This window comes from Primulina tabacum, chromosome 3 (genome assembly GCF_025594145.1).
Source record: "Primulina tabacum isolate GXHZ01 chromosome 3, ASM2559414v2, whole genome shotgun sequence".
Taxonomy (NCBI): domain Eukaryota; kingdom Viridiplantae; phylum Streptophyta; class Magnoliopsida; order Lamiales; family Gesneriaceae; genus Primulina; species Primulina tabacum.
This window is the reverse complement of record NC_134552.1, coordinates 6,968,650-6,993,882: the sequence shown is the minus strand read 5'-3', so window position 1 is coordinate 6,993,882 and position 25,233 is coordinate 6,968,650. Positions and strand designations below refer to the sequence as shown.

The 25,233-nt window shown below is 34.7% G+C and overlaps 2 protein-coding genes and 1 long non-coding RNA gene across 6 annotated transcripts; 1 reads left to right on the top strand and 2 right to left on the bottom strand.

Annotated features, from left to right (window-relative positions):
• Window positions 1-724: 724 nt before the first annotated feature.
• LOC142539719 (uncharacterized) lies at window positions 725-3,291 on the bottom strand. 3 transcript variants are annotated; one of them, XR_012818963.1, is made up of 3 exons: window positions 3,021-3,283; window positions 2,600-2,669; window positions 725-2,297 (listed from the first exon to the last, which is right to left on the bottom strand). It is a non-coding gene; the product is annotated as an uncharacterized LOC142539719 (long non-coding RNA). The 3 variants fall into 3 exon arrangements; XR_012818961.1 differs by having other exon boundaries at window positions 2,600-3,291; XR_012818962.1 differs by lacking the exon at window positions 2,600-2,669 and having other exon boundaries at window positions 3,021-3,291.
• Window positions 3,292-5,450: 2,159 nt separating this feature from the next.
• LOC142539718 (nascent polypeptide-associated complex subunit beta-like) lies at window positions 5,451-7,650 on the bottom strand. The gene is made up of 6 exons (XM_075645363.1): window positions 7,494-7,650; window positions 6,746-6,813; window positions 6,387-6,535; window positions 6,234-6,290; window positions 5,932-5,970; window positions 5,451-5,847 (listed from the first exon to the last, which is right to left on the bottom strand). The coding sequence occupies exons 2-6, from the start codon at window positions 6,811-6,813 to the stop codon at window positions 5,672-5,674; spliced, it is 489 nt and encodes a 162-aa protein (XP_075501478.1). The 5' UTR covers window positions 7,494-7,650; the 3' UTR covers window positions 5,451-5,671.
• Window positions 7,651-9,373: 1,723 nt separating this feature from the next.
• On the top strand, window positions 9,374-24,732 carry LOC142539717 (callose synthase 5-like). Of its 2 annotated transcripts, XM_075645360.1 has the most exons (42): window positions 9,374-9,534; window positions 9,680-9,968; window positions 11,084-11,184; window positions 11,936-12,057; window positions 12,144-12,240; window positions 12,328-12,438; window positions 12,549-12,677; window positions 12,767-12,859; window positions 13,178-13,269; window positions 13,370-13,496; window positions 13,649-13,786; window positions 13,865-13,941; window positions 14,027-14,105; window positions 14,194-14,319; window positions 14,411-14,525; window positions 14,682-15,019; window positions 16,074-16,126; window positions 16,214-16,274; window positions 16,361-16,442; window positions 16,515-16,564; window positions 16,694-16,780; window positions 17,337-17,459; window positions 17,556-17,650; window positions 17,760-17,844; window positions 17,905-18,065; window positions 18,546-18,669; window positions 18,753-18,847; window positions 18,964-19,063; window positions 19,141-19,292; window positions 19,787-19,896; window positions 20,013-20,135; window positions 20,209-20,277; window positions 20,583-20,772; window positions 20,867-20,978; window positions 21,067-21,186; window positions 21,263-21,378; window positions 21,462-21,545; window positions 22,004-22,116; window positions 22,183-22,412; window positions 22,965-23,762; window positions 24,122-24,172; window positions 24,262-24,732. In XM_075645360.1, the coding sequence occupies exons 2-42, from the start codon at window positions 9,776-9,778 to the stop codon at window positions 24,676-24,678; spliced, it is 5,739 nt and encodes a 1,912-aa protein (XP_075501475.1). In that variant the 5' UTR covers window positions 9,374-9,534; window positions 9,680-9,775; the 3' UTR covers window positions 24,679-24,732. The 2 variants fall into 2 exon arrangements, with proteins under 2 accessions (XP_075501475.1, XP_075501476.1); XM_075645361.1 differs by lacking the exons at window positions 9,374-9,534; window positions 9,680-9,968; window positions 11,084-11,184 and adding an exon at window positions 11,551-11,701.
• The last annotated feature ends 501 nt before the right edge of the window (window positions 24,733-25,233 follow it).

The following is a 25,233-nucleotide window of genomic DNA, read 5'->3' as shown; positions in this document are numbered from 1 at the left end:
TTGTTTTTTTATTTAAAAAAAGAAGCAAGAATTTTGGAAATTAGAAAGCTGTAAAGTGAAGATAGGATGGCTCTTTTAATTAGGAATAATGGTGCCGGGATTCTTGAATAAAGTGACCGCACTTTTGGTGGCTCAGTCAAATTTATAGAGCTCCTATAACTTCCTCATTTTCGGCTATTTTGCCTCCCACCAAATCTTATACTAAAACGTAATAAAAATATTATAATTACTAAATTTAAAATTTATTCCAAAGTTATTATTATTAGTATTACCTTTGTTCTTGTTGTATCTATCATATTACTAATTAATAGTATTATTATTATAGAAACCAAACCAATGTGTAATACAATACAGAAGAATATATTTGAGATAAAATAAATATGAGTAGTTCACGAATCTTTATCTGTGAGATGGGTCAACCCTACCGATATTCACAATAAAAAGTAATACTTTTAGGATAAAAATAATCTTTTTGCATGGATGACCCAAATAAGATATCTGTGTTTTTCCCAATAAATATATATATATAAGGATGATTTGATTTTTAAATACATTGATAAGATCTTAACACGGAGGACCAATTTTGATTACACGGAGGACCAATTTTGATATCTGGTAGTTGTTTTTACCAGCCCTGTTGGGTAGGTACTGTTGTATTTGATCAACCTGGAAGCCGATTGTTCCAGCAATCAATCAAGCAATAAAGAAAATATGCACGGAAGAATTATAGTGGTTCGGACTATAAATCAGTCCTACATCCACTCGATCAAGAATCAATTCACAAACACGGCTGGGAACAAAAGTTTACAGTGATTATACTCATGCTACTCCTTATACCTTTTGTTAGGATTACACGAAGAAATTAATAACGAGAAGAAAGATTATTCCACACAAAAAGATCGCTCCACTCTCACAGCTTCAGTTGTGTTCTAACTGAAAAAACCAGCAACCACCTTGATGCTTTTAGTTAAGAAGACGATCACCTTTCTTCAACAGAATGGGCTACACGATAATCAGGGCCCATTTACATTTAATCCAACAACCAAGTGATAAGCCTCCCAAACAGAACAAGCTGGCCCAATGGGCCTTACTGATGGTAAAGCCTAAACCACACCACAAATCTCCACCTTGGTTTAGCCTAAAAGATCCTTGATCAGTTCTCCCGTTTCAACAGATAGTTGGTATACTTCCAACATTGATCAATCTCAAACAATGTTGGAACTTGGCACTAGGCACCGGTTTTTGTTAATATGTCAGCTGGATTCTCATATGTAGAGACTTTCTTCATCTTAATCTTTCCTTCTTCAACTAAGTTTCTGATGAAATGTGATCTCACAACAATATGCTTTGAACGTTCATGATGCATAGGATTTCTAGTCAAGTGCAAAGCACTTTGGCTGTCACTGAACAAAGCAACCTCCACCTGATCACTTAGTAATTCACCAATCAATCCTTTCAACCATAAAGCTTCTTTTGTGACTTCAGTTATGGCAATATACTCAACTTCTGTAGTGGATAATGCAACAATGGGCTGGAGAGTGGCTTTCCAGCTTATCAGACTTCCATGCAGAGCTGGAAAATAGTCATTAAATCTGAAACCGATTTAGTCGTTCCAGTCCGACTGACATCCTTACTTACATTCACCAAATACGGGCACACAATGTAAATGCATTTAGCCGAACCATGAAATTTTCCAAGTCCTTTCGCACTCCTCTGCACAGATAAATGTACAATAAAGTGCGGATTGAAATAAGTCAAATAATGTCCACCTTGCTTATATCTAACAACTGTCAAATTATGCATTTGCTTTTGTTGCTTTTTAATTCTCTTAACATTGTGAAGGGAAAATTTTAACTGCTTTTGGACTGTAAGATTTTAAGATCACTATATGAAGCTTCTAGCGGACTCAATTATAATATCTTTGGTGCATAGATGGTTAGAGAAACTAATTTTTTTAATATGATTCCAATTTTTAGCACAAATAAGATTGAATTTAGTTTTGCAATTTAGAAGCTCCTATAGATACAGGAATGCAAACTTGTGGGCAGAAAATCAAGACATTCTTACTGAACAGATAAACAATTAATCTGCTTATTGAAAATCCGTGAACCTACTAATACCTTACAGTTTGAAGGAGAGTGATACCTGCTCCAGTGACAGCATAATAATAAGCAAACACTATCACAAAGTAGAATGAAAGAACTTAACATTAACCTAACAAATCATATTTAGCAACAAAATTTACATACTCTATTCACGTGGACAATGGAATCGCACATCACCGGTTACTCCAAAATCTGTCCAAAAATATGCTTCCCTTTAATTGAAATTGTAAGAGAACACATGGTGCATTCATATAACTATTAAAGTATTCATTGGCATTTTAGCACCCTAGAAATATTCATGTTTTTCTAACAACTAGTAAACAGAGTGTGTTTGGCACGTAAGAGCAGTTTCTTGGCGGCCAATTAGTTATCCAATTGAATCAAATATGATTTTCATATTAAATATTTTGTCAAGACTCTTCAAAAATTTCACTTGAACTCGGCAGCGTATATTACATAGAAAGAAAAATATATCCAAATGTAGATAATAATACCGAGTTTTGGGAGGCAATCGAAAGTTTCTCACACTTTGAACGGATTTACTTCTCCCTCATCCTTTGACAACTAAGAAACATTTAATTTCGCCAAAATTCTACTAATTCGATGAATCAGAAATGCACAGGTTAAAGTTAATTCCAATCCAAAACGTAGAAGAAAAAACAAAACTGCTAACACATTCAGAGTGTCAAACGCATCGCAAAATAATAATGATAACGACAATAACAATATCATCTGAATGCAGCATGCGATAGCTAATCAGACCAACTTGACATGAATTGGAAAATGGCATTGAATCAAATTAGGCAGGCATCATTGCGCTTCAAAAGCTACGAACAACCGGACGTTAACAAAAACACAAAAAATTATCAAGCACTGAACGTTCCACCTAAACTGCGACTTTGAAAGAAAGCTTACATATCCGGAGGCTGGGGGCAAATCAAGCCAATATGAGTGGCGGAGACGGAGAAAGGTATAGAAGTAAGAAGCAATTGATGGACCAAAGAAATGGCCGGCAAAAAAGTTCCAACTTCAAAACACTGCGCACATAGTGACGAAATTTTCTTCGTTCCGTTGGCCCAAATGGTCGTCCGTAGCAGGCCACGCGAGCCCCGCCTCGGCTCCTCCGACAATGGACTCAATGGCTGCCGTCATAGGTGACAAAAAACCAAAATATAATTACTTTTTTTAAAATTCGATATATTTTTAAAAGATATTTAAGATTTATTACAACTATTTATTATTTTACATCACTGAACTTTTACATATCTTTTATTAAAATTTTCTTTCAAATCAAAATAAATTTATAATAAACTTAAAATTTTATTATTTGGAGATGTTTCCATCATTTTTCACAAAAATAATTGCTCCAAATGCATCTTTAAAAATTTAATTGAAAAGTGTAACATATTGTAATTTTCAAGTTAGAGATAAATATTTTTTCAAAAATAAAATTAGTAAAATTCTTCATACAATAAGTTGAACAAAGATCTAAGTAGTGTCAAATTAGTATATAATAACAATATATTCATAACTAAATATGTAATGTAATATTTTGTAAAATTTGAACTAATAGTCGATATAAGATTACAAATTAGAAGACATTCTGGAAATGTATTGAGATAACGTAGCTTTTTCTTTTAAAAAACATCGAATTAAAATGGAAAAAGAAGTGTTCGTGCATTTGAAACTGGAACTCATTTGTATCCTTTTTACTTTTTAAAAACTCAGATACAATATTTTTGCATATCAACAACTAAAATTTAATATTTAAAAAAGAGGATTGATATTTACACTCTTGTAATTTATATCATACTATAATATATCGTTTTGTATCATTGTATTATTTAAATTATATATTTTACTAAAATTTCATAATTAAGATTTATGTATTATGAAATTTATACCATATTAAAATATGGATTTACTTTTTAAATATTCAAATACAATATTTTTGTATTTCAACAACTAAAATTTGATATTTTTTAAAAAAATATTGAGAGTATAAAATTACATGTATACACATTTTTTAAAAAATCTTCATTCTTTGTAAAAAAAAAAAAAAAAAAAACTATCAAAACATATTTTTTAAAAAACTTTAAAAAAAACAAAAATCATCAAAACATATTTTTTAAAAAAAACTGAAAAAATGAAATAATCGTCTCACTGAGATTTTCATGTGTGTTCACATATTCGTGGACACTCAAATTCTTTTTCTTCTTCACAATCGCTATGTGACATCTCCGGTTCAGTATCACTCTAGAAAACATCATCATTAATAGTCAGATTCGGACAACGAACCTACATATCTAAGCCAACATTGTTTGGTGCCGAATTATGTCTTTCTAGTTTCCAACTTGCTCCACCAACATATAGATCCCAACCTAGTGTCGTATTCAGCCAACATGCAGCACGATTTGATCCTAACAAGTCGACGATATATTGATTTCACGATCCACTTTCATGAGCCAAATATATATATTGAACCCTGAATCGGAGATGTGTGGAAAGTATGATTCGAGTTCATCAAAACCAACATGATGATTAATTGGATTTGTTCTCACATATAAATGCAACATATGCATATTCGGACATTGCATTATAAATCATAAGTTTCGCCATCAACGAGAATAACTTGAATTACATGTCAAGATTATCTCTCAATGAGTGAATATTTTGTTAACAACTTGATAGTGAACTATATTAGATTGATTCCTAACATTTAATGCACAACTTGAACAAGCACTAATACATCGTAATACTCGTTTTGATATAATATAAGAAATACTATATTCGACCAATCGGATATAGATAAAAATTTTAAAAAATTGATAGAAAAATTTTGGACCGAAGAAGGGCAAGAAAAAAACAAATGTGAGGAAAGTTAGATTTAGAAATTGTGAGAAAAAAATACTTCGTATTCACACAGTTTTATAGATTTAAAAAGTTCACACAACTTTAAGGCATGAATTCTGCTTATTCGACGCGAAAATTACGCTGAAAACGAAGCAATCTTTGCCGGAATCACGGCTTTGAATGCAAGGGAATTGGGAGAGTTGCGCGAATCGCGACTTTGAATGCAGGGAGACCGAGAGAGCTACAACACTAACAAAGTGCAGTGCCCGCAGCCACTAGGAGCTGGCAGCGGACACTGCACAACGGAGAGAGCAACTACAACACTAACAAAGTGCAGTGTCCGCAGTCACTAGGAGCTGGCAGCGGACACTGCCAGCTCCTAGTGTCCGCTACTGCTAGTGACGTTTTGCAGTACTCTTGCAAAACCTCCACAAGCCAAATTAGTTTTGAAATTCATTTAAAAAAAATTAATAATAAGAAAAACCCAGCGACTGTAGAAGGCTATCAACTTGTAAAGGACATCAATAAAATCACACTAAGCTTCAGTGAGTTGCCATAATCGCTTATAATTCACGTATAGCAGATAAAACATCAGCGAAGCAAGAGTTAGTAACTGAAGCATTTAAATACCAACATCCCATTATGGAAATGACACGAATATGAAAACGTCGAACATACAGGCAAATGGCACAAAATCTGGGAGAAAATCCTCCTTAAGAAGCATGGCTCTCCTCTGCCGCGGCCTCAAATGTTTCACCTGGAACAAGGTCAGGCACGTCATCGTCGTTGTCCTCTATTGTTCTGGTAGCAGCTGCACCTGTGCCAGCTACAGGAACTTGCTTCTGAAACTGCTCTGCCAATTTCTTCAAGTTCTCCAAGTTATCGGGACCTGAAAGTTTTTCAGGTAAACAATTTTCTGAGACTGAGACATTTACATTACATTGGACAACAAAATACCACAGGCAACACATACCCAATTGGTGGATTATCTGTGGAAGAATGTCTTGCAATTCTGAACAAAAGCAGCACCATCGAAAATTAAAACAAAAGCAACACCATTCAATCAAGCAGTCCCATGTTCTCGCCAAAAACACAATCTAATATCGGTACGGAACAGCCAACATCCATGTAGGAGTAGGGAATATTCAGATAAAATCTTTAGATATTAGAAAGAAAAATTTAAAAATTCATCAAAAAAAATATACAAAATCACTGTCAAAAGGAAGGAACTAAACAGCCACTTCAAATTTTTGAAGAACATAAAGGAAAACATACTCTTGGTCTGAGGAGAACCACTAACAACCCAAGTGTTGGCAGCAATAGATGCTTGAACTGAGTAACAAAGAAACAATATTAAGAAAGAAAGAAGGGAAGTGAGAGATAAATGTACAGTGGACTATATTGAAAATTCAGTAAAGCGATTCACACCTTTAGGATTGGTGAACTGAATCACTACATCCTCCTTGAAGATATTGACTTCCTCAATTGCAGGTATTGCATTAACTCCTATTCTCTTCAAGGTGCTTTGAAGTCTTTTATCATCTGTTGTGGTTGTTTTGTGAACTGCCTTCTTCTTTCTGCAATGGAAGATAAACATTTATTACACCTTAAAACTAAAAATTTTCCTTACATTCTGCTCTCAGAAGAAAATATTCTAAACTCTAAAGTCCGCACCCTGTAATACAACATAAGGTGGTTCTGTTCAATGAGAATAACTCTTCTTTTACCAACACTTAGTTGTCTCATCATTAAAAACATCAGTCTAAAATACAACAAAAGAGATATACCTTCTCACGGTGCCCTTCCCACCAGTGCGGACTGAACCAGCCATCTTCTTTAACTTATCCACATTCATCTGAAAAGAAACCGGACTAAATGTTGAATGGCAACTCCAATAATTATGAAGTGCTACAAAGACTTTCAGAGATGCTTCCTCCCGATATGAGAATTACTTAAGGAAAACAGATACTTCGAAATATCTTAACTGGTATACACCCATAAGAAGGCAACTTTCCTACAGCACTAGCAGGCAGCTACTAAAGAGTGACCCATATTGAATACTGGCTAACATAAAACTGGTCATATTAACACCCTACTAGAAACAATTACAACAGCAAAAGAAAGCCCTCAGCCCCAAATTTCACAGTGTGCTGCGACAGAAAAACTCATGACACTTTCTGTAATTGTAAACCTTGGCACGAGCATAAGCACATACCACAGTCATAGCACACCAAGAATTACAGTCCGCTGAAAAAAAATCCTCAAGAAACCAATCAGGCACGCTCCCGCAAATTACAATAAAACAATGTTTCTGAAAAGTACACGAAATCCATCAATTGTAATTTGGCTTAACAATACAAATAACCTGATTTATATCCAAAAAAATCAACAAAAAACAAGTAGACCAAGACAATGAAGTTCAAAACCTAGTAAGCTGAAATTTTCATAATTAAACATCCCTTCACACGAATGCTATCATCAATCAGGATTTCAAACGAAAACTGATGCATCTAGTCGTAATTCCAAGAAAATTACCTCTGCCCGCGGTAATTGAGCTCTCAGCTGTGGAGGCAAATCGACGAAGAAAGAAGATATGGGAGGTGAACGCGACTCATACGGAAACGAATAAAATAAAAACCCTAGTGTCAGATTGCAATTTGTAAAAGTGGAAGGGGTATTGACGTCATTCTAATTTCTTCTACCCGGGTGGGTTTTTTCACGAGGCCCGGTGTATAAATGGACAGCCGAAGCCCATTGACTAAGTAAGATGTTGGCTCGGCCCGATATCGATTGTGATTTTTCTTTCCTTTTCTTTTTCCCCCTATTTATTCCCGTGGATACAAAATTTTACCCATAAATTGAAAAAAAAAATCAAAATTATGTAATTGAATTTTTTGCGCGTATTTCAATATTTAAAAATCAAGCAAAAAAGAATAAGGATAAAAAAATAAAACAAAAAGTGAAAATGGAAGTCGATGCAATTTAATGAAAAGAAAAACCGCATCACAGTTTGCAAGAGTAAGTGAAAACAATTGACAGTTTTTTATTATCATTTTAAATTATATATATATCAGTGCAACGACGCACATGTTACGTGCTTTTTTAATATTTTTTATAATTCATTTGATTTATATTTAAATGAGGATCAAAATATAATTACAAAAAATAGCGACAGACTACACTGTAATTTTGATATATAAATTAAAAAATAAATTGAAAAAAAAGAATAAAAAAATGACATAAGTGAGAATTGAACCTATAATTGAACATATAACATAAACCTCAAGAAACAATGACTCTATCCGCTGAACTACATATAAATTCCATTAAAATTTTAACTTTTTATTAATATATATAATTATTAAAACAGATCATGACACCAAAGTTAGTTACTCTAATTGTCTCAAACTTAATAAAATTAAATGCAAGAAACGTTGTAGAGGATTTAATTTAATTTCAGCACCATATCCGTTCACATGTAATAGACAAAAGGATTTGAAAATTTTAAAAAAATAACAAAAAATTGTAAAAAGATCATACTATAAAGTCCACAATTTTTTTTAAAAAAAACTAAATCACACAATTTTTAGTTTAATGGAATCAATCAATTCAATTCTTCAAACACAATAGTTTTAGCTATAGATTTTTGCATAACTTCGTATATGTATAAGTCAAAGATATATAAGTCGGTTAAAAAATCACCTTCATATTGATTTATGAATTTGATATTGTATATATCGATCTAAATATCATATTCGAAGATGATATAATAGTAGTGTATACGAGCATGTGTTCTTCTACCCCATTAATTTGAGAAAAAGTCGTGTTTTATTATATATATTTGTTTTTTCGTGATTTTGATCATCTATTTTGTTTTGGTTTGTCATGTTTGTTTTTTCATAATTTTAGTTTTTTTCTAGCATAACCTCTATGTAATGTTGATATAAAGTCGATATGACATTGATGTATGCAATGTTATTATTGACTATCTCGTGGAGAATTGATTTAAATTGTCAAAAATCACAAATTGAATGACACACTAGAACAAAATAGTAATGTTCTCTAAATTCAATATAAAGAATAAAATCCTTATTTATGTTATATTATTATAATCAGTGTGGTGAAAAGAAATATGATAAAAACCTGTGTGAGACGTCACGGGTCGTATCTTGTGAGACGGATCTCTTATTTGGGTCATTCATGAAAAAATATTATTTTTTATTCTAAGAGTATTACTTTTTATTGTGAATATCGGTAGGGTTGACAAGTCTTACAGATAAAGATTCGTGAGATCATCTCACATCGTTTAAAACAAAATAAAAATAGTCAAAATGAAAATATATAGACTAAATGGAGAGGGAAGCAATAAATAACGGATTGCCATTCATATTTTTGAGCTTCTTCGAACCGTCAATTCACGCCACCATTAGAGCCAACCAACTTCAAAAATGGCGCAATACATGTTCCCTCCCTTATTTCTTCCTTTTACTACTGAAAATGCTTCGAATTCCAGGTTCATGAGCGTAGCTTAGTTCCTATTTTTCTCCGATTTCAACTCCAATTCCATTTGATCGATGTAAGTATCGTCCGATCTTAAATATTCCTCATGCATGCATTTTTCACCCTTTTTATTTTGACATTTGGTTGGATTGGTTTGATTAATGATGTCGATGTTGTTGTTGTTGTTGATTGATTGATTGGTGTGCGTGGTGATGGATCAGACGAAGGAGTGGAAGAGATAGAGAGTGGAGGAAAGGGAGGGTTTCTAGCTAATCGAGGCAGTGTTGCGGCTCGGCTAAGCTGAGCAGGCGGAAAAGATGGCGTCAGCGGCGGGGAATCATGATCAGTCTGCGCTGACTCGGCGGCCGTCGCGCAGCGCTGCGACCACGACGTTCTCCATGGAGGTGTTTGACAATGAGGTGGTTCCCTCCTCGCTACAGTCGTCCATTGCCCCCATCCTCCGCGTCGCCACTGAAATCCAGAACGAACGTCCCCGTGTTGCTTACCTTTGTACGTTCCCATTCGTTTCTTGCGCTTTTTGGCTTTTTACCTTCCTATTCATCATAATCTGCATTCGATTAAAATTCTGATCATCAAATAAAACATTTTACAGAATTATAATTTTGAATTATAATTTTTTTAAAAAAATGAATGCAATTTTTTTTAAAAAAATATTATAAAAAATTAAAGTAAATTCTTTTTTAAAAAAAATTATTATCATAGACGAACATCAATAGATTTCTTCAGTTATAAATTTGGTCGTACAGTCAATCAGTCAACATTTATTTCTGAAAAAAGAATTAAATTTCATATGACGTCATTTGAAAAAGGATAATTCTTTTGTATTAATTAGCTATCACTTGATTAACTCGTGACTTCCGAGTTCCGCGACCGGTTGATTGAGAGACAAAAAAAATAACACAATTACTTAAAATATATTTTGACTTAATTGATACTGTTTACAAATAATAATAATATTATTAGAATAGAAACTTACAAGTGTCTCTATAAATAGGTTGTTCAAAAAAATTTAAAGTTATTTCTCGGGTGTCATATTTTATCTAACTATTTTAACAATTTAATTTTAAATTGAGAACATTCTAAACATTGCAAAATTTTGAAGATGTGTTTAGCAAAATGAGCCCCTCTGGCCTTAATTTATTTCTCATGTATTTATTTTTCTATAACACTTTCTACTATGAGTAGGTCTTTTGTGAGACAGTCTCACGAATCTTTATCTATGAGACGGGTCAACTCTACCGATATTCACAATAAAAAATAATATTTCCTAGAATAAAAGATAATACTTTTTCATGGATGACCCAAATAAGATATATATCTCATAAAATACGACTCGTGAGACCGTCTCACACAAATTTTTACATTCTACTATTAATTACTAAGTTCCACATTTTGTAAAGTAACAATAGTGTGTATGTGTGCTATTAAATTTATTACTAAGTTCCACATTTTGTAAAGTAACAATAGTGTGTATGTGTGTTATTAAATTTAAAACTAAAACTTTTTTGTGAACTTATTTAATTCAAAAAAAATTTATGAACTTTTATTTTAACCCAAAAAAAATATCATTGAAACTCTTTATAATTGTTTTGATAAATTTCCAGGTCGGTTTTATGCGTTCGAGAAGGCACACAGGTTGGACCCAAATTCTAGTGGACGTGGTGTGCGACAATTTAAAACCAGTCTCCATCAAAGGCTAGAAAGGGTAAGAGTACCCTTGACACTAATTGTCTACCACTACATTTTCATCTTGATTGATTGTTCTCAACTTCGAACAAAATTTAATTTCTTAAAATGTAATTCTCCATCATAAAAAACTTTTAGGTGATCCACTGTCAGAAAATTTAATTAATATTAATTCCGAAGCACGTGTATGTGTGTGTGTATAAATTTAAATTCAACAACTATTATTAAATATGTTTATGATTGGCATGAAATGATTTTATTAGATTTATAAATCAAGAGATGTTACTTAAATTTATTTACTTTATCTAGCTGATATTGGAAATGCCATCTCCATAGCCATATTGCCACATTGTGTACAAAAAACTGGAACCCCTAATTAAAAGATATATAACGAGTTTCATTTGTTATAAGTTCGGCTGTGTTCTATGATTACACAAAGAAATCCAGGACATCTCTGGTTGTGCTGAAAAGAATGGAATGTTTGTGTCTTTTAGCGAGGAAAGAACCATCTTCCCTGAATAGAGAATCAATAGTCGGTACTGTAATTGGTTTTCTTGGATTTGAATGTATGATGAATGTGTGTAGAGAAGTTTGATCAAACCACCATATGAAACTCGATTAATGAATTATGAATATTTTTTTATGATCCTTACTTTTGTTGGCATTTCCTGCAAGACGTGGGTGAGAAAACCGTCGAGTTGTCCATATGCTAATGCTATTTATAACAGAAATTAATAGAACATGCTATTTGCCTTGTTCATGTTATTCAGGACAATGCATCAACTCTTGCATCTCGGGTCAAGAAGACCGATGCTCGGGAAATTGAGAGCTTTTACAAACAATTCTATGAGCACTATGTTGTGGCACTTAACAAGGGGGAGCAAGCTGACAGGTATCACATTTTTCTGTGGAGAGTTATGTTTGAACATCTATGTAGTACAGGCTCTCTGATTTTTCATTTGCCTTTTGGATTGGCAGAGCTCAGCTTGGAAAAGCTTACCAGACAGCAGGGGTGCTATTTGAAGTCCTTTGTGCAGTTAATAAGACAGAAAAAGTCGAGGAAGTTGCTCCTGAGGTTGGTTTTTTAAGTTGATAATTAACATGTATTTGATTTTAGCAACAACTTCTTGACGATTTATTCATTTGACCGCAAATTGAACAGATTATGGCTGCAGCTAATGATGTCCAGGCAAAGAAGGAAATTTATGCTCCATATAACATTCTCCCCCTGGATTCTGCTGGTGCTTCACAATCCATAATGCAGCTGGAAGAGGTGATTTGTTCTTACAGTCTGAGTGCTGACATGTGTATTTAAAGACACATTTTTTAACATATGTAGCGAGTCAAAATTTATTAAGACATTTCACTCTTTAATGCTGGCAGGTTAAAGCTTCTGTGGCTGCCTTACGGAATACCAATGGCTTAACTTGGTCATCCTCATTTGAGCAGCAAAAGCAAAAAAATGGGGAGTTGGACCTCCTTGATTGGCTGCGAGCCATGTTTGGGTTTCAGGCATGTTTTGTTGATTGCTATGTCAAAGAATGAGATAGTCAATTCATACTTTTACATAACAATTTTCAAACACTGGATTCTATCTACAGAGGGACAATGTCAGGAACCAAAGGGAGCATTTGATTTTGTTGCTCGCTAATATTCATATAAGGCTAATCCCCAAGGCCGAACCACAAAACATAGTATGTCTTCCCTTTGATTTATTCTTGGATACATTGGAATCTGGGGTATTTGTCTTATGTACCAGGCACATATGTTATAAGATGCATCTCAATAACTATTTGGTTCACTCTGGACCTCTGTTGTCGTAGAAAAACTAAATATCACGTGTTTACTGCTGTAAATCAACTCCATTGAAGTTCATTCCTATTGCTAGCCTTATTTGGTTTCAATGTGTATGAGCTGGATGTAATATTGGGTTGTAACTTCCATATTTATTTTGTGGACGAATGTAATCAAATTTAGGCTGCATATGTAACCCGTATCGATTTTTTCCTTAGCTTGACAATCGAGCCGTTGATGCTCTCCTCAACAAGCTCTTCAAGAACTACAAGACATGGTGTAAATATTTGGGGAGAAAACACAGTTTAAGGTGAGATGATGGGATTTTGTGGTATACAATCAATTTAACCGATAAAATTAAGAATTGGCCTGATGGTTGATAATTAATATTTTCACCTTAATATTCGTAGGCTCCCTCAAGGGCAGCAGGAAGTGCAACAGAGGAAGATACTTTACATGGGCCTTTATCTTCTTATCTGGGGTGAAGCAGCTAACTTACGATTCATGCCAGAGTGTCTATGCTACATTTTTCATAATGTGAGTGGTTTGTTTTCCTTTTTAATGTCTATGAATCAGTGTCATAGAATTAAATAGATGTTTATCAGAGGAATATCACGTCCTTTGAATGAAGGAGTTAAATATACTTGATTTTATAGCAGTGCAGTTTTAATTTATGAATTCGTGTTCAGATGGCATATGAACTGCATGGACTCTTGGCTGGAAATGTTAGCATTGTCACTGGAGAAAACATCAAGCCCTCTTATGGTGGGGATGACGAATCTTTTTTACGAAAAGTTATAACCCCCATTTATCGAGTGATTGAAAAGGTACCATATTGCACAGCCAAATTATAAATATAGCTTATTGTTTTTGCTTTGAAGGTAATGGTGTTAATTGTCTAATAGGAATCCAAGAAAGAAAAAAATGGGAAAGCCCCCCACTCAGCTTGGTGCAATTATGATGATCTGAACGAGTATTTCTGGTACAAAGTGAAAGAAATATTAATATTTTATGATACAAATCAATTTCTTTTCTTTCTCTTTGTATGATATGGTAAACTTTTATAGGTCGTCCGATTGCTTTTCTTTGGGTTGGCCTATGCGTGATGATGGTGAATTTTTCAAATCAATACGAGAGATGCCGCAGGTAAAATCAAGCTTATTTGGGTTGTTTACCTCATTGGAATGAATTTATTCCTTCTTGATTTCTTAGCATTACATTATTTGAATCTCAGGGAAAACGTGCTCCTCAGAAAAAGCCAGGAAAATTGGGAAAATCTTTCTTTGCTGAAACCCGGTCATTTTGGCATATTTTTCGAAGTTTTGATCGTCTCTGGACATTTCTCATTCTTGGTCTGCAGGTATCTCATAAAAAAAGATAAAATTGATGTATCATGGCTTTCTTCACTACTTTGGGTGTTTTCGCTAAAGTTCGAAATGGTTAAAATGCAGATCATGATAATCATTGCATGGAGTGATCTCTCGGTGTTTGATATCTTCCAGAAAAATGTCGTATATAAAATGTCCAGTATTTTCATCACCGCGGCCTTTCTTCGCTTCCTTCAGAGTTTGTATTTCATATTTTCTAGCGGAGATAGTGATATCCAAATTAAACTTTAAATAATAAATTATTTTTGCATTCACGTTATCAACAAACTCATTGAAATTAGGGTCTAGAAATTTATTTATTATTTGATTAAAAAGTTGATAAAATTGTTTTTAGGTATGTTGGATTTCATTCTGAACTTCCCGGGGTATCTTAGATGGAAGTTTACTGATGTCTCAAGGAATGTTCTGAAGATAATTGTCAGTCTTGCGTGGTCCATAATCCTTCCAGTGTGCTATATGCACCAAAACAATTCATTTTCGTTTGGAAAAATCAAGGATGTCCTCTCGTTCCTTGATAAAATTAAGGGTGTGCCTCCTTTATACATCATGGTGGTGGCTGTATACCTGCTACCAAATTTATTGGCAGCGATGTTCTTTATTTTCCCAATGTTGCGTCGCTGGATCGAGAACTCTGATTGGCTTATTGTTAGGTTTCTTCTATGGTGGTCACAGGTATATATTTTGCCTCCTCCTCTACTTTTGAGCTAGCATAGTTTTTTGTCCATGACTACCGTTAAAAGTGTTCTTTGTCAAAACTCAAAATAGCTTGATTTTTCCCTATCTGCTAATCGTCTTGTATAGGAAACTAATATTTGATATTTGACAATCAAGTGAGTACACCACGTATTAGTTTCTACACTTGGTATTCATTGGATGGAAAATAGTACATTTAATTTATTTAGTTATCAAAATTTTTTGATATGTCAATAAGAAGATACTGAAAGAAATGACAAGAAACGTCAGATAACAAGTAACTCATGATTAAAGTGAGCTCCATTCTATCTATTATAAGCTTAGCTCGGATTTTTGCATGAGAAACTTATCCTCAAAAAGCCTTCCCATTTCCAATAAGCACATCGTCAGTTAACTTGAATGTTAGCATCTGTACTTTTCTCCTTGTAAATATGAGGGAAGAACATCGGATCTCATTAAATCCGTGATTCTAGTAACTGAAAGAAGGAGGTTGCGCATGCATGTGTGTAGAGTTCATATTTTTACGTGCTTGCTGCATCTTGATTATAAAACTTCTTCAGACTCTCTACCGAGTTTCCTACGTTTACTTTCCTTGTCCTTTTAGTTCCTTCTTCAAATTTATTAAATGCTGGCACAATATTTTGTATTGATATTATTGTGATTAAATACTCAAGTGAGAAACAACTTTGATCAGATTTATTTTCAATAATCATCAAGCCTAGCATTGAAGTTTTCAGAATTTCATATGAGTTACCATTGCTGGTCTTGCAATCGGGTAATGTTTAATGTATATAAGGAGTTTGCGGAACTATTCTTATAAAACAGTAGGAAAGAGAGCTGATAGTTAGAGGAAGCGAGATTGATTAAGACAGATATTCGAACTGTTGCTTGAGACAACCGTCTTTCGTTCTTTCTTTTTTTGACGAAGAACCATCTTTCTATCGTGAACCTAACTGTCCTTGATAATATGAATTCTCCCTTGCGTGAACTTTGACCGTATAATTTATATAAAGAGCTTGCTATCATTTTGCAGCCTAGAATCTATGTCGGGAGGGGAATGCATGAAAGTCAACTTACCCTCATCAAGTATGTTGAAACCAAATTTTCTATTCTTCATTCTATTCCATCATTAATATTTACTGAACTTTCTCTATATTATCACCACAATAACAGATACACTTTATTTTGGGTGCTGCTTTTGTGTTCAAAGTTTGCCTTTAGCTATTTTCTAATGGTACTTTCATATCCTCTTTCACTGATTTATAAACTAGTAGATGTTGTGGTGGTTTTTCCATATATTCATTTTGTCATTTGTTCCAGATTAAACCTTTGGTGAAGCCCACCAAAGATATAATGGACATTCACCGAGTTGAATATGCTTGGCACGAGTTTTTCCCAAATGGTATGTGTGTGTTTCCATAAATTCTTTGCCATTTTTTTGTTTGAACATGTGACAATATGTCCTAAAATACAGCCAAGCACAACTATGGAGCTATTGTTGCCCTATGGGTACCTGTCATCATGGTATGGTTTTCTGATTTCTTGTAATATTTCCCATTATTGTTTTTTATCAAATTTTTTCTTCTATTATCTTCATTCGATTTTATACTTTTTGTATCAAAATGTTGCATGATTGTCGTTACTTTCATGAAGGTTTACTTCATGGACCTCCAAATATGGTATGCTATATACTCCACCTTGTATGGAGGTTTCATTGGTGCCTTTGATCGACTTGGAGAGGTAATTTCCAATAGTGAACTCGCTTAGTTCATGGTTGTTTCAGATCTCCATTTTTATTTGGGCATTTCTCTGTCTTTATAATCGTATCCAATAAACTTTTTTCAACTTTTGTAATTGATTCTCTTTTATCACCATACCCAAAGTGAAATATCATGAGCTCATATTGACGCAATGTTTTTCAGCTGCAAAACAGGCTGAGGAATAAACTTCTGGAAAAAAACAATTTTATTATTTGACAATTGGGAGGCACAAGCCATGGTTAATTATATCGTCAAAATTATAAAATTCTTTTGTTATTCATTATTTTGTGTTGTCGTACAAGATCATTCGGTAACTAATTTATACATATATCTTGATGACTTGAGAGTTCTTGAACACTTATCAAAGTCAAGCTCTTTTCTTTTTCTTTTTGATTGTTGCGGGTGTATCAATTATTTGGTAATGGAAACACTCCCTGGAGACGACGTTGATTTAATTTAACGATGTTGATAATTTTAGTATTTATTCACACACACTCACTATTTCGGGTCAATAAATTACCACATTGTCTCCACAGATTCGAACTCTCAGCATGCTCAGGTCACGTTTCCAGTCCTTACCCGGTGCATTCAACACTTACTTGGTGCCTTCTGATAAAACTAGGAAAAGAGGGTTTTCCCTCTCTAAGCGCTTTACTGAGGTTTTTTCACCATTTAGCAATAGATTAAATTTGTTATAGCCCAAGTGGTGAGTTTCATCCCCAATCTTTGACTGATGCATTTCCTGATTTATGTAGGTTACTGCAAGTAGAAGATGTGAAGCTGCTAAATTTGCTCAGCTGTGGAATGAAATCATATGTAGCTTCCGCGAAGAAGATCTCATAAGTGACAGGTAAATCTCATAGATAAGTTGATTATTTCGTCCTATCATATTTCTATTTCGCTAGTTCAACTTTTCTGTTATAACAGAACGATCTGAACATGTTTTTATTTACTTCCAGGGAGATGGATCTGCTGCTAGTTCCTTATTCCTCAGATCCAAGCCTGAAATTGATTCAGTGGCCCCCTTTTTTACTTGCTAGCAAGGTACCTCACAATTGAGTTCTATAATTTTCTGAGCTGTCCTTTTACTCCATGCATTTGCAGATTCCAATTGCATTAGATATGGCAGCTCAATTTCGGTCAAAGGATGCTGACCTTTGGAAGCGTATTTGTGCCGATGAGTATATGAAATGTGCTGTCATAGAGTGCTATGAGTCATTTAAACTCATTCTTAATGCCTTGATCGTTGGAGAAACTGAGAAAAGGTTGTATTTAGTTTTATTCATGGATCTTATAGGCTCAATTCGTATTATTTTGTCCTCTCAAATATTCATGTTATGCACGTGAATTGTTTGTCACTAGGAGAATGCTGGATGCCAGTTTTCAGCATGTCTTATTTGCCTTTGTTTCCTATCAATCCCATGCGTGGGTTAAATGAGAATCTTCCGAATGGTTAATAATATATGGTTTTATCGCTCTTCTTGAGGATTTATGTTCAATCCCTTTCTATTTAAATTCTTTCAAAGAGTCTTTCCTTCCCCTTATTCCATACATGATGTTATTGTTGCTAAAATATGTACCGAGGTATCCAACTTATAATCTTTGTTTTGTATACATGGTTTGTTTTCCTATTTAGCATAGCTTTTTTACTACTGGGATTACCTGACAAATTAGGTGTTCAATGTATTGTTTGATTTTAGATCGTTGTTGGCTTCAGAGTTTTAACTTCTATGTCTTTGTAACAGGATAATCGGAGTTATCATAAAAGAAGTCGAAAGTAACATTTCAAAGAGCACATTCCTTGCAAATTTTAGAATGAAACCTTTACCAGATCTTTGTAAAAAATTCGTGGAACTTGTCAATATATTGGTAAGAAGTTCATGATATAGTAGCAAAAATCACACTTGTCACGAGTAAGTTTTTAAATTCCTATCTTATGGCATATTTTGCAGAAAGATGGTGATCCATCCAAGAAAGATAGTGTTGTTTTGTTGCTTCAAGATATGTTAGAAGTAGCAACCCGTGACATGATAGTGAATGAGATCCGGTTGGTAGACTTTATGATATTTTGGCATCATGACTTGCTACTTTTAAAGATAGAGAGTTTTGTTGTATCGTTATCTCGTGACGCCTTGTGAGATTTATTATCTTTGTCGGATGCAGCGAATTGGCCGAACTTGTTCATAACAGCAAGGATACAGGAAAACAACTTTTTGCCAACATTGTGTTCCCTCCCCCAAATACAGCTCAATGGGAAGAACAGGTACGCATAAATTAAGTTATACCAACTTCTAGTTCTTATACAGAAATCGAGAACTGTCACATGTGTTTCTTTAATAGATTCGACGTCTCTATCTTCTCCTAACTGTAAAAGAATCTGCAATGGATGTGCCAACAAACCTTGAAGCACGCCGGAGGATAGCATTTTTCTCAAATTCACTTTTTATGAACATGCCTCGTGCGCCTCGAGTTCGCAAAATGTTGTCATTCAGGTCCAATTTAATATCCTTGGTGTATGCATGCACACATAGTTTGTTCATGACCTATTCATTTTGCTCCTTTTTGGGTGGGTGGGTATGCATATGATTGTTGATTACTGTTGTTGAGCACCGGCTACAAACTTCTCTGAGTTACCTTATTTTTTTCTGTTATGATTGTCTTTTCTTTTGAAAATCACAATTAATCCGGTGTCAGGGAGCAAGTAAAGGTTTAGCATTGTAAAAAGTAGTGACTACTAGTTAAGAATATCAATGCATGGTTGATCTCAACAATGTCATTATATCATTGTCATCATCTTAAAGGGAGTTTGGACTTATATTTGCGAGACAATATTTTGTCAAGAAATATTGGGTATTATATTTTTGCTGTTTAGATTGATGAAGGAACATATTTGAGTCTCTTTATGGTTGTTAGGCGTCAAAGAATCTTCTGTTGAGTCAATGAAATGTCTTCTGCTTGTTGTTAACCATATCGATTTACATGGCAGTGTTATGACTCCATACTACAGTGAGGAGACTGTCTATTCCAAGAGTGACCTTGATATGGATAATGAAGATGGTGTGTCGATCATATATTACCTTCAAAAAATTTATCCAGGTTTACAATTTTTCTAGACCTGACTCTGACACAAAATTAACTATTGACGATGTTATTCCAATCCTGTGTTCCAGTTTTTTATTATCAATTATTAATCATCTTAACATTTCATTTAGATGAATGGAATAATTTCATGGAGCGTATAAATTGCAAAGGATATGAAATTTGGGAAAATGAAGAAAATGTTCTTCAATTACGCCATTGGGCTTCGTTGAGAGGACAAACTCTTTGCCGAACAAGTTAGTTTCCCTCCCTCTCGCTGGTCTTCTTTTTTGCTTCAAGTTTAGGTTGACAATAATTATTTTTACGCAGTTAGAGGAATGATGTATTATAGAAGGGCCTTGAAACTTCAGGCATTTCTTGACATGGCAACAGAAGATGGTAAGATGAAGTTCTCATCATATTTGCAAGGGGATCACACTGTAGAATTATAATTCATAGAAAGCTGAAAATTGTAAAAATTTATTCTTATTATTTGTCTGAGTCTGAGTACTTAAAGTGACTACTTCTAATTTATACTTTTCAAGAAACAAATAGCGTCAGCAGGATTCGGTTCTTTGTTTTTTTTTCCTTTTTGAATTTTCTTTGATAATAAAGGTCTCCAGTTTAATTTTATCTATTGCAGTCAGTCCTATGGTATTGGTATTTCAGGCCAGTTTCTGACTGTTCTTTCCTAAAATCAACAGAGATACTTGAAGGCTATAAAACTATCACAGAACCATCGGAGGAAGATAAGAAGAGTCAAAGATCAGTGTACACTCAATTAGAGGCTGTTGCTGACATGAAATTTACTTATGTTGCCACATGCCAGAACTACGGAAACCAGAAGCGAAGTGGAGATCGTCGTGCAACTGATATTTTAAATCTCATGGTTAAGTAAGTGGTAGAAAGGAAAGTTCATTGTTAAAAAATTTCACTATACTAAGATTACGAGCTCATTTGATTGCAAGCTTGTTCTCTATCTGTGCAGTAATCCATCTCTCCGTGTAGCATATATAGATGAAGTTGAAGAAAGAGAAGGTGGAAAAAACCAGAAGGTTTACTATTCTGTATTGGTAAAAGCTGTTGAGAATCTTGATCAGGTGAGTATTATTTTCAACTCCAAATTTAACCCCGTTGATTTAGTTTAGGCTTTAGATCTGATTCAGTGTAAGTTATTCCCTTCTGAAGGAAATCTATCGTATAAAGTTGCCTGGGTCGGCAAAGGTAGGAGAAGGGAAGCCTGAAAATCAAAATCATGCTATCATTTTCACTCGTGGAGAAGCTCTTCAGACCATTGATATGAACCAGGTAATTTAAAGTTTAAATTGAGTAATTTACCAACAGGTCTTCCCATTCTAAAACTATTTATTGCCTTCATTTTTAGGACAACTACTTGGAAGAAGCCTTCAAGATGCGCAACTTGCTTGAGGAATTTAATGAGGACCACGGAGTGCGACCGCCAACTATCCTGGGTGTTCGCGAGCATATATTCACAGGAAGGTTGGATATTAAATAAAAGTTCCTATCAATTTTGGTTCTGTTTCAGGTTTTGCTCTCTAAGATCTTTCACACATTTGATTCAGTGTTTCATCTCTGGCTTGGTTTATGTCGAATCAAGAAACAAGCTTTGTCACCATTGGTCAGAGAGTTCTTGCAAGACCTTTGAAGTACGTGATCTTTTTGCACTGTTCAGCAAATGTGAAAATATATTTTTGTATATGGTCCTGCAGATAGGCTAAGAAATTATGTACCTTGTGTCATTTCAAAGGGGGACATCATTCGTCGTCTGCAACTTAGTGGTTTAAATATCTTACGACTGCTGCCGAAAGTTTTTTGAATTCACTGTGTTAATTTATTGGCACATCCTGATATTAACAACTTTCATCATAAAGGAAAGTGTGAGTTCCTTCTGTTATGTGAGAAAAAATTCATTGCCCCCTTCCCACTAATGCTTCTGTTAACTTCTGTGACAACACATCACTTACATCAGATACCTGTTGCTTCCGTAAACATCAGTTCTTGCTCTTGTACTTCACTTCAAATACAGCCATGTATCATATTGTTCTGGGATTCTTCTTGAGGTTGGCTTTACATGATATCCTTTTCTCTAATCGGTTTTATGTAGGGTAAGATTCCATTATGGACATCCAGATGTTTTTGACAGAATTTTTCACCTTACTCGTGGGGGGATCAGTAAGGCTTCCAAGGGCATTAATCTTAGTGAGGATATATTTGCTGGTGAGTTTTTAAAACCACAATCATACTTGTGCTTTTCCGTACATTCTGACAATTTTCTCTTTGAAGGTTTTAATTCAGCTTTAAGACGTGGAAATGTTACTCATCATGAATATATCCAAGTCGGCAAGGGGAGAGATGTTGGCCTAAACCAAATCTCACTTTTTGAAGCCAAGGTTGCTTGTGGTAATGGGGAGCAGACACTCAGCCGTGATCTCTACAGATTGGGTCATCGTTTTGATTTCTTCCGTATGTTGTCATGTTACTATACTACCACTGGGTTTTATGTGAGCTCCATGGTAATAGTTTTCTCTTTCATATCTCATACTCCGTGAACTTTTTTGGGAAAGTGACTTACGAAAAGCAAACTCGATTTCTTTAAATCTCTCATTGGGAGTAAACATCTGTTGAATTGTTCTAGAGACTAGAAGGGCTCAACTTGGAACTTTGATTTTCTTTGTTCTCTTTTTATAATGGTTAACAAATGGATTTTATTCTGACAATTCCAAAAGGCGTTTAACTTGTTATGATTCATTGTTTACTAAGATTTTTGGTGGCTTAAATATTAATTTTTTTACACTAAATAATGTTCATCACTAACAGCACAATTGTACTAGCACGGCAGATGATAGTTGAATGTTCAATTGATAAATGCCTTGGGAAAATCTTCCTCTATGACTTCTGATACAGCTAGAAAGAACAGTATATGTGAGTACATGTTAGGTTACTAATTAATTTTGTGTGACATTTTGATGATCGTCATACAATACCGATAGTTGAGAATATGTTCTGTTAAGATTCCTTCTGGCAATAATTTTTAGTAAACTGTAGTATTTCTTTACGCCATGCAGCTTGTGGTCCTTACAGTGTATGCATACTTGTATGGCAAGCTATATCTTTCACTGAGTGGACTCGAGAATACCTTAGTAAGATTTGCAAGATCCAAGGGAGATGATGCTCTGAAGGCTGTCATTGCATCACAATCTATTGTGCAACTTGGTATACTGATGACATTGCCAATGCTCATGGAAATTGGACTTGAGAGGGGTTTCAGAACTGCGGCTGGAGACATAATAATCATGCAGCTCCAACTGGCATCTGTTTTCTTTACTTTTTCTCTTGGGACAAAGCTTCATTACTTTGGGAGAACAATATTGCATGGTGGAGCCAAGTACAGAGCCACAGGACGTGGTTTTGTCGTGAGACATGAGAAGTTTGCTGAGAACTACCGAATGTACTCGCGAAGTCATTTCACTAAAGCTCTGGAACTGTTGATTTTGCTCGTATCTTATCAAGCTTATGGCTCAGCAGCTCCTAACTCAAAATTTTACCTAGTCCTCACCTTCTCGATGTGGTTTCTCGTTGGTTCTTGGTTGTTTGCTCCTTTTCTTTTCAATCCCTCTGGATTTGAATGGCAGAAGATAGTGGATGATTTTGACGATTGGACCAAGTGGATGAGTAACAGAGGTGGTATAGGTGTTCCAGCAAACAAGAGTTGGGAATCCTGGTGGGAAGAGGAACAAGAGCATCTCCAATGCACGGGTCTGTCAGGACGGTTCTGGGAAATCATTCTTACTCTCCGCTTTCTCATATACCAATATGGGATCGTTTATCAGTTGAATGTTACCCAACATAACAAAAGTTTTATGGTGAGCATTTGAAATTGCTTAACATTTGACTGATAACGTTTCTTCATTTACCATTTTCGCCAGGTTGTTCAACTTGTTGAATTACAAATTTCTTTACCAACATGATTGAATATCAAAGTTTTGAATATATGAAAGCTGTAATTATGCCATTATTGTATTTTGTTCAAAAAAAATGTTTTCTTAAAGAAAATATATGGTTGTGCTTTGATCGTTTTAAAATCACTTATAGAAGCTGAAGTCAAGAAGTCAAAAAAGAAACTTTTAAGGCTTCGGCTTCGCTTTAAAATAAACATTTTAACCATCACATCCGCATAAAGCTAATGCATTTATTGTCTTCTAACTTAATGTCATGGTTGCAGGTTTATGGTTTATCTTGGCTAGTCATTGTTGCTGCTATGCTCATCCTAAAGGTCAGTGACGAAACAGACAATCAATCTTTGTAATTCGTCTTTTCTTTCAGCTCGGTACTAACGTAACGGGAAACGTTTTCCTTGTTCAGATTGTGTCGTTGGGGAGGAAGAAATTCAGTGCCGATTTCCAGCTTATGTTCAGACTACTAAAGCTATTCCTATTCTTCGGTTTAGTTGCCGCACTTGTGATAATGATAAAATTCCTTGAGCTCACACTAGGAGATATATTTGCCAGTTTCGTAGCGTTTTTGCCAACAGGCTGGGCTCTTCTGCAGTTATCGCAAGCTTGCAGGCCTTTAGTGAAGGGATTAGGAATGTGGGTTTCTGTTAAAGCTCTAGCAAGAGGGTATGAATATCTAATGGGATTAGTAATATTTACTCCTGTGGCTGTCTTGGCTTGGTTCCCCTTTGTATCCGAATTCCAAACGAGGCTGCTTTTCAACCAGGCCTTCAGCAGGGGGCTACAGATTCAACGTATTTTGGCTGGTGGAAAGAAGCACAAATGATATAGCCTCAAATGTATCTCCATCAAGTCTAGGTAAATATATAAACCATATCATTACTTTAATCTGCAAGTCTGTAACACCATTTTTGAGGTGGATACGACACCTGACGATGCAACATTTGATTGTATCAAGATAAGTGAATATTGAAAATGTTGTCACGAGGAAACTCGCCCTCAAATTTACTGGGCACATGGTATAATTTCACCATGTTATGGTATTTGACACTTGACTTCTGTCAAGTTGTTAGTACTGAAGGAATTGTTTTGTGTCTCATAATTCTGGAAGACTTTAGCACAAATCGCTTGAGATAAATATCTAACTGAAGGTTATGCCAATAAACAATTTGCATATGAGAATCGGGCAAATTGAAGCAAAAAAGCTTTTCTCGAGGCAAGGGGATGCACATTCATTTTTAACAGTAATCGTCTCCTAGAAAATTATGCGCATCCATGCTCGTGTCTATATAATGGTTGGTTTGTAGACAACTTTTAAATGTCAACCAAGAATGATGATCTATTTATAGTAGCAGCTGGGTATACATACTGAGGTACCCTG

Coding starts and splice junctions, on each gene's coding strand:
- LOC142539718 (XM_075645363.1), bottom strand. CDS start 6,813: ATGAATGTGGATAAGTTAAAGAAGATGGCTGGTTCAGTCCGCACTGGT. Junction 6,291..6,386: donor TCAGTTCACCAATCCTAAAG/GTGTGAATCGCT, acceptor TTTGTTACTCAG/TTCAAGCATCTATTGCTGCC. Junction 5,848..5,931: donor ACAGATAATCCACCAATTGG/GTATGTGTTGCC, acceptor AAAAACTTTCAG/GTCCCGATAACTTGGAGAAC.
- LOC142539717 (XM_075645360.1), top strand. CDS start 9,776: ATGGCGTCAGCGGCGGGGAATCATGATCAGTCTGCGCTGACTCGGCGG. Junction 20,979..21,066: donor CTGTTGAGAATCTTGATCAG/GTGAGTATTATT, acceptor TCCCTTCTGAAG/GAAATCTATCGTATAAAGTT. Junction 23,763..24,121: donor AACATAACAAAAGTTTTATG/GTGAGCATTTGA, acceptor TCATGGTTGCAG/GTTTATGGTTTATCTTGGCT.